The sequence below is a fragment of the Choloepus didactylus genome, chromosome 9 (assembly GCF_015220235.1).
Source record: "Choloepus didactylus isolate mChoDid1 chromosome 9, mChoDid1.pri, whole genome shotgun sequence".
Classification (NCBI taxonomy): Eukaryota; Metazoa; Chordata; class Mammalia; order Pilosa; family Megalonychidae; genus Choloepus; species Choloepus didactylus.
In genome coordinates, this window is record NC_051315.1 from 108,024,354 (window position 1) to 108,036,947 (window position 12,594).

The 12,594-nt window shown below is 38.9% G+C and overlaps 1 protein-coding gene across 1 annotated transcript in view; it reads right to left on the minus strand.

The window, feature by feature from the left end:
• Positions 1-9,320: 9,320 nt before the first annotated feature.
• The window catches only part of FN1 (fibronectin 1), a 64,687-nt gene continuing 61,413 nt past the window's right edge, over positions 9,321-12,594 (minus strand). The window contains 2 exon segments of the mRNA XM_037849139.1: positions 9,321-10,089; positions 10,440-10,550. Of these exon segments, the coding sequence (XP_037705067.1) occupies positions 10,018-10,089; positions 10,440-10,550 (183 nt within the window). The 3' untranslated portion in view covers positions 9,321-10,017.

Consider the following 12,594-nt stretch of genomic DNA (forward strand, 5'->3'; position numbering starts at 1 on the left):
GGCCCCCAGTGATCATTGGTCCTTGGCCTGTTTGTTACATCGCAACGTATATGGCTGCCTCTCCTGGCTTCTCTCTTCTGGGTTCTGTTGACTTCCAGCTTCTGACTGAATGTCATTCTGCTTATAAAGGACTCCAGTAAAAAGATTAAGACCCACCCTGATTGAGGTTAGCCACACCTTAACTAAAGTAACCTCATCAAAAGGTCCTATTTACAGTGGGTTCACACCGACAGGAATGGATTAAGTTTAAGAACATGTTTTTCTGGGCTACATAGCTCCAAACCACCACATTCTGCCTTCAAGGAAGTGGGCATAAACCCTTCCCCCCATCCGTTACGTATGGCCTGCACATGGATACTTCCTTCCAAAGAGAACAGTATGGAAACGAAGAGAAAATGAATAATGTTATAGTGGAGAAACCTGACAAATGACCTCAGCCAGGTGATCAAGGTTAGCATCAACAGTGATAAGTCATGTAGATAGTATATATGTCAAAACGGGAATGGCACTTGACCTCCTATGGTGTTTTGGAAAACCTGAAACCCCAATCTAATTTTAAGAAAAACTTGAGACAAATCCCTGTTGAGGGTCAGTCCACAAAATACCTAATCGAGTACTCCTTAAAACTGTCAAAATCATCAAAAACAGCAAGAGTCTTCAGAAACTCACAGCCAAGAGGACTAAGCAGACTCTATGGCTAAATGTAATGTGATATGCTGGATGGGATCCTTGAACAGAAAAAAGCCATTAGGTAAAGGAAATCTGAATAAACTTTACAGTTTAGTTAATAATAATTTTAAATGTGTTATAAAATAAGTATCTAATATTTGCATAGTTAGACCAGGTCCCTTTTGGTCCCTTTTAGTTTATATTATATTTGGTTTATATTTCTTTTCATTCTTTTTACTTTACTTTCTGTGCCTTTATGCTTTAGCACTTAGCTGAATTATGTTTTTAATAGTTTGTTAATCTTTGCTTTTGTGTTCAGCCCATTTATATTCATTTTTCTTAAATTTAATTTTATTGAGATTGTTCACATACAATCCAAAGATCCAAAGTGCACAATCAGTTGCCCATGGTACCATCATACAGCTGTGCATCCATCACTACAATTATTTCTTTTTCAATTTTTAGAGCATTTTCATTACTCCAGAAAAGAAAAACAAAAAAAGAAAACTCAAATCCTCCCATACCCTTAACCACCCCCCCTCCATTATTGACTCATAGTATTGGTATAGTACATTTGTTACTATTGATGAAAGAATGTTAAAATACTGCTAACTGTGGTATGTAGTTTGCCATAGGTATATTTTCCCACTACATTATTAACTTCTAGTTATAGTGTCATACATTTGTTCTAGTTCATGAAAGAGATTTCTAATATTACATTCATTTTAATTATTTATAAATTTGAATCCTATTTCTATCATCCTACTTTGACTCACTTTTTATTCCTTCTTATTTTGATATTGATAGCTATATTTCTTTCTGTGATGGTTAATTTCATGTGTCAACCTGGCAAGGTTATGGTGTCCATTTTGGCCAAGCAAGCTCTGGCCTGATTATTACTATTAGTGTACTTCCTAGATAAATTTAATTCATTGCTCAATTGATTACATCCATGGCTGATTAAATCTATAGTCAACAAAGGAGATTGCCTTCATCAATGAGAGGAGTCTCGTCCAGTCAGTTAGAGGCCTTAAAGTGAGAACTGAGGATTTCAGAAGTTAGAAAGTAGAATTTAGCTCTTTACTTCAGACAGCCAGCTTCTCCTGGGGAATTCAACTTAGCACCTTCATCAAGTTTCCAGCTTGCAGTCTGCCCTACGGAATTCAGACTTGCTAATCCCCATAGTCACATGAGCCGGTTCCTATAATGTATCTCTAAATACTTACATCCTTATGTATGTATCCTTACATATATATCCATATATATCCTATTGGTGCATGTTTGAATCTGTTATGCACCCCAGAAAAGACCATATTTTTTTAATCCATTCTTGTAGGGGCAGGCCTACAAGACCTACAAGGGGTGGGACATTTTGGTTAGGCTATTTCAGTTGAGATGTGACCCAGCCCATTCAAGGTGTTCTTAATCCTTTACTGGAGTTCTTTGTGAAGAGGACAAAAGACAGTAAACGCCCAGAGAGCTTAGATGGAAATGCCTGGAGACACTTGGAGGCAGCCATTGAAACCAGAACCAGGAGAGAAGGATCAGCAGACATCACCATGTGACAGAGGAACCCCGGATGCTAGCAGCCTTTCCTCAGAGAAGGTATCTTCCTTAATTTGCCTTAATTTGGACATTTTCTTGGGCTTACAACTGTAAATTTGTAACCTAATAAAACCCCATTGAAAAAGCCAACCCATTTCTGGCATATTGCATTCTGGCAGCTTTAGCTAACCGAAACGCTGTCTATTCTGTTTCTCTGGAGAACCCTGGATAATACACCCTCCTAATAAGATTTTTCACCTACTTTCATCTCTTTACCCCTGACTCCTAAACTCCTATCATGTTGATACCTACACTTTCAATTTTGGGTTATGGTGATAAATTTTTCTTTTCAGGTTTCTTTTAAAGACCAAACTTTCCAATGTTTCTGATGAACTTTATTTCACACATCTTTTGCAGCATATCCTGAATTTCTGCCTTTATATAAACTATGCAATGTGGTTCTGTGTGGCAAAGTTTCTGAGGCCTTACTTGTCAAAGAATACTTTTATCATGCCTGTATATTTGAATCATTTTTGGCTAGATACAAAATTCTGGGTTCTAAATTCTTCAGTGTGCTGAAAACATTACTCCATTGTTTTCCTTCATGCATTTTTGTATGTAAAATCTGATGTCAGTATGATTCCTGTTCCTTGGTGGGTATCTCCATTTGTCCTGCTGCTATGACAAACACTAGTGGGTTGGCTTAAACAACAAGCATTTATTGTCTCATGGTTTTGAGGGTAGAAGGAATTGGACTTCAAGACTGGCAAGGCTTGCTGTCTCCTGGATTCTGCAGTATCTGGTGCTGGCTGCCGAGAATCTTTTGGGTTCTGTGGCCTGCGTCTGTCTGCCATCACATGGCAATGTCCTCACTTATCTGGCTTCTGTATCTTCCCAGTTCTCTTTATAAGGCTTCCAGTAATCCAGATTAAGACACACCATCATTCAGTTGGACACACTTTAACTAAAAATAACATCTTCAAAAGGTCCTGTTAATAAATGGGCTCACACAGGAATGCAAATTAAGATTAAGAATGTGTGTTTTTTGGGGTACATAATTCAACCTACCACTTGGGAAACTTTATGGAATGTTCTCTCTGACTTTGGATATTCTCATGCTTTTTATAATGGATTTTACCTTATTTCTCCTAGTTGGCACTGTGTGGACCCTTTGAATCCGAACACCTTTGTTTCATTCTAGGAAATTTATTTGTTGTTTCTGATATTTTCTCTTCTCCATTTTATTTTCTCTTGGTGAGATTTATTTATTCCAGGTGTTAACTTTTCTCATACTCCTAAGGGAGAAACACTGGCAAGCCGTGAGCTGCTTGACCTGGGCCTGGAGAGGAAGGCACTGGCCTGGGGCTGGGAACCATCCAAGGTTGCTCCAGGATGTTTCCCTGTTCCATGACCCGGGATCTCTCCCAGCTTCTTTCCGACCGAATCCTGCAGGCCTGTGGAGGAGGGCGGATGGGCCCCTGGGATGTCTGTCTCCCTTTCTGTCCTCCATGCTGTTTGTTCCCACATTTCTTAGCTTGTCTTTTTAATTTTCTATTTCTTCTTCCTTTCCTTTGTCCTTCCAGGAGATTTCATTATTCTGGTTATCCAATTCACCAGTTAATGCCTATGTTGTATCCATTCTGCTGTTTGTCCCATCTACTGAATTCTTTATTTCAACAGCTCTAGAACTAGTCTGTGTATGAACAGTTGGTCTTCAAATCCCATCTCTGCCACTTATAAGCTGGGTGATGTTAGGCCATTCACTTAACCTTTCCCTCACTTTCTATTTGTGGAATGATGATAACAGTACCCACCTCTCAGGGTTGCTCTGAGGAGGAAATGATACAAAATATGTTAAGAGCACTTAGAATACCACTGTTCTGGTTTCCTAAAGCTGCCATTATGCAAAATACCAGAAATGGATTGGCTTTTATGAAGGAGATTTATTAGTTCACAAATGTCTGAACTAAGGCATAGACAGGATGATACCTTCACTGAAGAATGGCTGATGGTGTCTGGAACACCTCCGTCAGCTGGGAAGGCACATGGCTGGCGTCTGCTGGTCCTTTGCTCCTGGGTTGTTTCAAAATGGCTTTCTCCAAAATGTCTTTGGGCTTCTGTCTCTTAGCTTCTCTCTCTCAGCCTCTGTGCATTCTTGCTTGTTCTCCCAGGGCGTTTCTCTCTAAGCGTCTGGGGTCCTCTCAGCTTCTCTGGAGGCAAACTCTGGGCTTCATCTCTTAGCTTAGCATCTCCGAACATCCTTCTGTCTGCATCTCCCAGCATCTCCAAGCATCTGGGTCTGTGTTGGCTTTCAGCTTCTCCCAGGGGCAAACTCTGGATTACAAATTTTAGCTTCTCTCCAAATGTCTGTCTTGGCTTCTCTGAGCTGCTTCTCTCTGTGAGCTCTCTCAAAGTACTCCAGTGAACTAATCACTGGATAAGTGGGGCCACACCTCGTGGAAATGATCTAATCAAAAAGTCTCACCTACAGTTGGGTGGGTCACATCTCCACGGAAACAACCTAATCAAATGCCCCACCTAATCAAAAGACTAATAAGCTTGCCCTGGCAACATTGCATTAAAGAACATGGCTTTTGTGGGGGACATAATAGATTCAAACCAGCACAACCACCTGGGACATGATTAACACTGTGATAAATGCTAATTATTATTTTCATAATGTTTTTGTCCATATGGGGGCACAGGAGGTAGTGGAAAATGTATGTATGAAAAATACTATTAAAAGTGGTAAGTATATATTTATGAATGATTTTATTTCAGTGTCTAAATTAGTAGCCAAAAGGTTTCTGTGTTCCTTCAACCTTTTATCTTCTGTTTTCCCACATCTCGCCTCACTTCTTACCCATAAGTAAAAGGATATTTAAGAAAACCTATGTAACCAAAGTATCATGTTGTTTTTTTTATATTTTTTCTTGAGATAAAGTTCATCACTTTAACCATTTTGAAGGGTACAATAATTCATTAGTTTTTATTATATTCACAAATGAGTACAACCATCACCACTGTCTAATTCCAGAACATTTTAATTACCCCAAACAGAAAGCCCATCCACATTAGCTGTCACTTCCTCTCCCCTCCCTGCACCAGCCACACAGTCCCTGGCAACCACTAACCTACTTTCTGTCTCTATGAATTTGCCTACTCTGAACATTTCATATAAATGGACTCGCACAATACGTGGCTTTTTGTGTCTGTTTTCTTTCACTTAGCATAATGTTTTCAAGATTTATCTATTGTAGTATGTACCAGTATTTTATTCCTTTCTGTGACTGAATAATATTCCATTGTATGGGCATGCAACATTTTGTTAATCCATTCATCAGCCGATAGACATTTGAGGTGTTTTCACTTTTGGGCTCTTACAAATAATGCTACTGTGAACATTTGTGTACAAGTTTTTGTGTGGACATATGTTTTCATTTCTTTTGAGTGTTATACCTAGGAGTGGAATTGGTGGGTCCTATGGAAACTAGTTCAGTCTTGTGTAGAGCTGCCAAAGTGTATTCCACAGCACCATTTTACATCCCACCAGCAATGTATGAGGGTTCTATTTTCTTCACCAATGTGGCACGATTGTGAGTCAAAAAAGCTCTTCAGCACTTGGCTTGACATCTTACAACTAATGACAAATTGTACAGATAGGCAGGTTTTATTAGAAAGTCCTGTCCAGTGGTCTGGCAGAAGCATTGTTTCTTTCTGGAACAAAAAAACAATTTCCAAAGTACAGTACTGGAAAGAGCTCACTGGGAGAATCCCTGGCCTTTAATGTGTTTTACATAAGGGGAGCCCTGCTGTGGTGGGCAGCCAGAAGGACTAGGGATTGAATCTTCCTGCCCCATGAGGATAGGATGCGGCCAGTCGCCCTAGGCTGGCTGCCTCACACAGTCTCCAAACAATGCTCATTTCAAGCTTCTGCGGCTCCTCACAAGAGCAATTTTAGAGATAAATTTAGCTCCAGTGATTGTTAAAAACCTATGTGTCTCTAAAGAATGGGTAAAAAGGAATTCAAGGAAATGTAAAACATGCTTTAATATGAAAAGCCCACTCTACTGAGGAATGTTGAAAAAGGAATTTCCCATTCTTGGACTTTCAGCTGAAGAATCATTTCTATTGCTCTTTTATTACTTACAGTAGTTTCTTCTCCTCATTTGTAATTTATTAATATAGATTTTTGTTTGCAATTCAAATGGAATCTTTTATTTAAACTGGGATATGGAATGGGACCATGTAGTAATGAAAATAACTCCCATCTCAAATGTAAGTTCCATATACTCTTTTAAAAGGTTACTTAGTCTGAGAAGCCCATGGTAGTGCAAAGTCATCTTTGTGTTTCTATTTTATTACCCTCAATAATAGTCTTTAAATGTTTCCAAATATGAGAAAGCCCAAGAGGTTTTTTTTTGTTTAATGGTTGAATTGTATCCCTTCAGAAAGGGATTTTTTTTTATTGTATCCTGCCACTTTCCTCCTTTCCTTAACACAGAAATGGGAACTTACTAAATAGGAAGCAATTTCAGCACTTAAATGTGCTGATGTGATGTTTCTTAACTACTTTAATGAGTTTCATGCAACTAGGAATGGAATAGAATTTTCAGTAGAAATATAATTAAATTGAAAAGTTATTTCCTGTACTTGTGACTTCCACCTGATCATTTGTGTAATCACCTGCATAGAAAGTGTGCCTTACAGGATACAATAATATTATTATACAAACTAACCTGCCTAATTAATTTGGGTCATTGAATCAGAAAACAAAAAAATGCACAACAATAAAGTTTATTATAAATCAAGTGCAGCAAAGCAAGGTAAAACTTCAAAATTATGATTTTTCTTTTGAAGTCTGATAGTACTAGTTTTATCCAATATTTCTTTAATCAGCCTTTTCTTGCCTAAATCTAGACTGGTCTTTTAATTTTGTCTTTTCAGCCTGGCCTGTGTAAGACAATTCTCAAGGGAAGCAGTAATATGAGTCAGTAAAAACTGTAAAAGATCCTTGGAAATACTTGGTTCTCATGTTTGAATGATTTTGCTGACAGAGTCAGTAAAAAATGTTGTACCATTCTTGCATTGTGATACCAAAACAGAAAAGACTATTTTAATTTGCTTTGGGGTTCTCCTTATTTAAATGTAGTTACTGACTCATGATTGAAATAGTTTAGTTTATAAGTTTAATATCTTGCTGTGGTGGCTTGGTGCTATGTACCCAGAAAAACATGTTATTCAATTTAATCCATTCCTGTGAATATGAATTCATTGTAAATAGGAACTTTTGATGAGGTTACTTCAGTTAAGGTGTGGCCCAACTGAATCAGGATGAGTTTTAATCTTATTACTGAAGGTGTTGTAGGGAGCACCAGAAGCTGGAAGTCAACAGAGCTGGAAGAGAGAGGAGAAGGCAGGAAAAAACACCATGTGCATTGCCCTATGACAGAAAAGGCAAAGACCAAGGATCACTGGCAGCCAGCCCCAGAATGCAAGGGTCTTCTGGGAGAAAGCAGCGCCTTAATAACACATTTATTTTGGACTTTCCTAGGTTCAAAACCATGAGCTTGCGGTTTTTACATTTCAGTATATAAGTAGCCAAATGGACTTGCTACCCACTTAATACAATCCAAACGGATTTTTTTAAATTGTCTTTAGGGAAAATACTTTTAGGTTTGTTAGCTGGACATTTGGCTTGAAACGAAGTCTCAACTCAAAGCTGCTCTTTCCTTATAAAGACCTTCAAATAGGGTAGAGTTGAGGTGCATGTCTTTACTAGTGAGGTACCTCGGCTTCCTCTTTACCTAAGGTGGTGATCCCAGCCTGCTTTCTCTTGGGCAGATGTCTTCAGTGGAATTTCTCCTCCCGGAGCATGTGGATTTGCATTGAGTCACATTCTCTCTCCAGTGAGTAATGATGCCCCACATTTGTAAGACAGTCAAAGGCACCAGGAGAATGAACATCTGACACCTCATGAGACAGAGTGAAGCTCACACTCATGTAGACCAGGGCACCTAAGGGCTTGGAGACAGTAGCACTGAGTGCACCATCCACAGACTGTATTAAAGGTTTTAGTGAACACTTTATTTTAGTATCACCAAATCTTTACTTTCTGTGGTTTCTTTTCAATTACACAGACCAGCTATCTTGGTAACTATTGGCCTGATAATGTTGAAAGAGAAGAGACATTCATGAGAAGTCTGGGACTGGGAATGTTTTCTGCTAAGGGAAACTCATCACAGTTGAATTCTTAGTAAAAGTAAGCATAAAATCTTCCCCAAATGAGATGCTAAATGTCAAAGCATTTCATAGACTGTAAATCAACTCAAAAGTGAGTTAATATTTTTTTAACAAATGAACTGAGGAAATTTCTTTCTATATTTAGTCTTAATATTAATTGACAGGTATTCACTGAAATATTTTCCTATTTCATAATAGTATATAAATACAGTTCTCCATGTCTTCTGTATTATGAAGTGCCACCATTCATTATTGTGAATGCCACATATATCCCCAAAGTTTTGTACTTTCTCCAAAGTTAAAGGAAATGGTTTAGCAGACTAAGAGTAAGTGGTAAACAAACTGTTCAGCTAGGAGCAAAGCTCAAGCTAAAAAATTAAGAAAAATTAAATGAAGGTTATTATACTAAGAGTCCCCTAAGTCAAAACTCCTGTATACTACACTATTCAAGTAATTATAGCATCCCTGCCATCTTTTTCTTTTCTTTGTAGGCAATCTCTTTGAATAGATGTTTATTCAATAAAGGAAGAAAAGGAGGGAGGAAAGGAGAGAAGGAAAAATTATAACTGTTACAGAAACCAAAGTTTGTTTTGGTTACACTTCTGAAAAGCCAGCTAACAATTTTAATAAATAAGAGTCCATTTAAATATGTTAAAGACAAAAATCTAACTCCTTTCCTGAAGAGATGAAATGACAAAAATGTTTTGCAGCAACAGACAGAAAATCTTGCACTTATTCACCAAGAATTAGAGAGCTGTGCACATCACAGGTTTTCAAATGTTTGCTGAATTGACGAGAAAAAGAACAATCATGAATATCATTATTTTTCTCCAAATTTCTTTGTATAAAACAGAATCCATAACTTTGAAGTTGTGGAATGTAAATCTTTTATTAAAACAGTTGTCTTTCCACAGTAGTAAAGCTTTGGCACATACAGTATAAAAATAATCACCAACCCTAATTATACCAATTTCCTCTTATCAACTGCATACTAAATGTCTTCAATTTTTTCAATATAAAAATACTGGGAAAAATTGATAAATAACAGATAAGAGAAAGATAATTCTAGGCATTTGCTAGAATCATTCAGAAAAAAATGATACTGTGGATATTTTAAATATCACAGTAACAAGGACAAGCTGTTCCTATGTTATTGCGGGCCAGACAGTTAAGTGAAAGCAGAAGTGTTTGGGTAACTTTCCTACTTAAAATTTTAGTAATATCATTTCAATATATTTGGCATCTTGGTTGGCTGCATATACTTCCCTATTGATTTGAAACCAAATCACAAATTAGAAACATTTCATCTAGAATACTGAATGGTACTGAATACTTTGGAGCAGAACAGGCAATGTGTTGCCCTCCTTTATAAGAAAAGTCTCAAAACACTCCCAAGGTGATGCTTGGAGAAGCTGTGAGTTGAGCTGAAGCTGGAGAAGTTACTCCAGAGCAAAGGGCTTAAGAACGAAACAAACACTCTAAGATGGGGTCTGCTAACATCACTCCAGTTTTAGATGGATCTTGGCAGAGACACATGTTTGTTCCTCTGGGATGGAAATATTATTCTCGGGAATCTCCTCTGTCAGCCTGTACATCTAACGGCATGAAGCACTCAATCGGGCAATTGACATTCTGTGGGAATGGAAGAAGAACAGTTAGTGACAAACACTATAAAGTACCCAAAAAAAAAAACACGGGGCAGAATTCTATGGCAGTTACTTATAGATAGAAGAATATTACTTTCTAGCTCCAAGAACCTCAATATCCTGGACAATAAGCAATCTTCAAGAGTTTAATAAATTACAACCTAAATTATGTTTCAGGATACATTATTCCACTCTTCAGCCATTTGTGAGTTTTGTTTTTTTTTTAATTAGGAAACATTTGGTTCATTCAACTGAAAACTACCAGCCGAAAGGGACCCCCTCCTATGTACCCAATTCAATTTAAGAGAGAAACATTCATGGTGCAAAAACACTTACTGTGTTGGTTCTCTGATGGTGCCTCTGCGAATACTGGTTGTAGGAGTGGCCGGTGGAGCCTTCCGGGCTGGGTTCGCCTCCTGGCCTGCGGCAGTTGTCACAGCGCCAGCCCTGAGACAGCAGAGGCATTGAGATAAATGGGATTTTGTTTAAGCTCAGGACATTAAAATTTAGTGCTTGAATTGAAGAATTTCAGCTCTTATGCATGGGTAAGATATAAGCAGTTAATCACCCAGGAAGCTTTGACAATGATTTCACGTGTTTATAAACTCTTCAAATATATTTTGCTTCTTACCCATATCTTAAACCTGCCTCAGTCTATTGATACTTTTCCTTTCTCCTGCAAAGTTCTCTTCTCTTTTTCTATTCAAACATCACCCATCTGCTAAGGCCCATCCCAGTCCCAGCTTTCTCGACAAGTTTTTGCACTAGACAAGACACTAGATGATAAAAGAGGTTTTCATCAAATCCTACAGCTTCTAAAAGGGACTTGAGATCACATGGACAAACACCCTCATTTTACAGGTAAGGAAACTGGGACCCAGAGAAGAGGAGTGACTTGCTCAGAGGGAGAGGGGAAGTCACAGAGGGAACTGCTGGTGGCCTTGAGGCTGCCATCCAGCTCGTTGACCCCTGGCCGTGCTCTCCGTAGGACACCACATCGCCACTCCCTTCCTAAGCCTTCACAGCCGGTGATGCAGCAGTCTTTCAGGAAATGGAAATGGGAACAAGCTGGGCCAATAAGGCTCCTCCCTGGAATTCTCACTAGAAATGTGAGGAAACACACGTTCTCTCACTGTTGTTCCTCAGCTGGTGGGAGGTAAGCCTGGAGCTGATGGAGGTCAATTAAGTCACCATCAGCAGAACCTGCTGGAGAAGGACGTCAGTAGCATTTGTTTCAGAGGGAAAGATTCCAGATGTCATTGGAATCCAGATACACCTGAAGCCAGTAGACCCTGAGACTTTCAGTCACGTGAGTATTTTTTTTTTTTGCCAACATTAACTGAGTTGGGCTTTTCTCTTATGACTCTATAAGCCCTAAATAACACAATCACTTTCATTCTTGTATTGTCATTTAAATTATTTTAGATATATTTCTTCATTTAAGAGCACATTCTCCTTAATACAGAACATTGTACTGGTAAGTACCTATTACCAAATCAATGAAGTTTACATACAAAAATATAACAGCTCCCACACTTGCCTTATTATTTCGTTTAGCATTTTACTTTAGAACTGAACAGGTTTCACTCAAGAAAGATTTTGCGTATATAATTAATGAGGAAGAGATGTTCAAGTGTGACCCGATATCTACTTCCCAACTAGTCCACTTTCTGTCGCCCATTTCTATACCAAGCATATTACCAGGGGTGGCTGAGATCTACAATCACAGTCTCTATAAGCATTAGTGAGAGAGAGAGAGAGAGAGAGAGAGAGAGAGAGAAAGGTTGGCTCTACAACTTCTGCCCCATCACAATGAGCCCACTGTCACATCAAACTTTAATCTCAGGGTGGAGCGAGATCAGAGTAGTTTCCACTGGCTTCCACAAGTCCTCAAGTGGGAGCAGAGCCAGGTCCTTGAAGACCCTTCCCCTACTGCCCAGCTGATCTTCCTAAAGACCATTTTCCATCACAACCCTTCTCTCCTTGGAACGTACAGCTGCCTAATGCCAAATGCACCAAGGAGCAACTCTCACCCCTGGCGGTAGGGAGCATGCTCCTCATGTATCAGTTTGGGGAACTGTTTGGGAGGGCAAGTCTTCACTGACCTCAAAGGACTGTTATGTTCCATTGTGTTTAGTAGAATTACAAGTGTTATTTTGAAATCTCAAGTAATATTAGAGGAAGACACAACATTTTTTGTCCTATCACATTTTAGGAATGGCTGGGAATACTGGCTTAAATAACAGACTTGCAGGGCCTTCTGAAACCCACTCCTCCCCATCTAATTTCTCACAATAAGGCAGCAGTCAGAAGGTGCCCCTTTCTCAGGAGTGTGCTTACTCTGGCTTCAGCCAGACTACCCCACATCTCCCCCTCCCCAACCCAGTCTTTGCCCTCCTAAACACCAGCCAGCTTAAGCTTTTCTTTTTTCCATGCTGCCTTTTTGCTGATTCCAGCAGTTTCTCTCTGAACCTTACTTAATTAGCTTGAG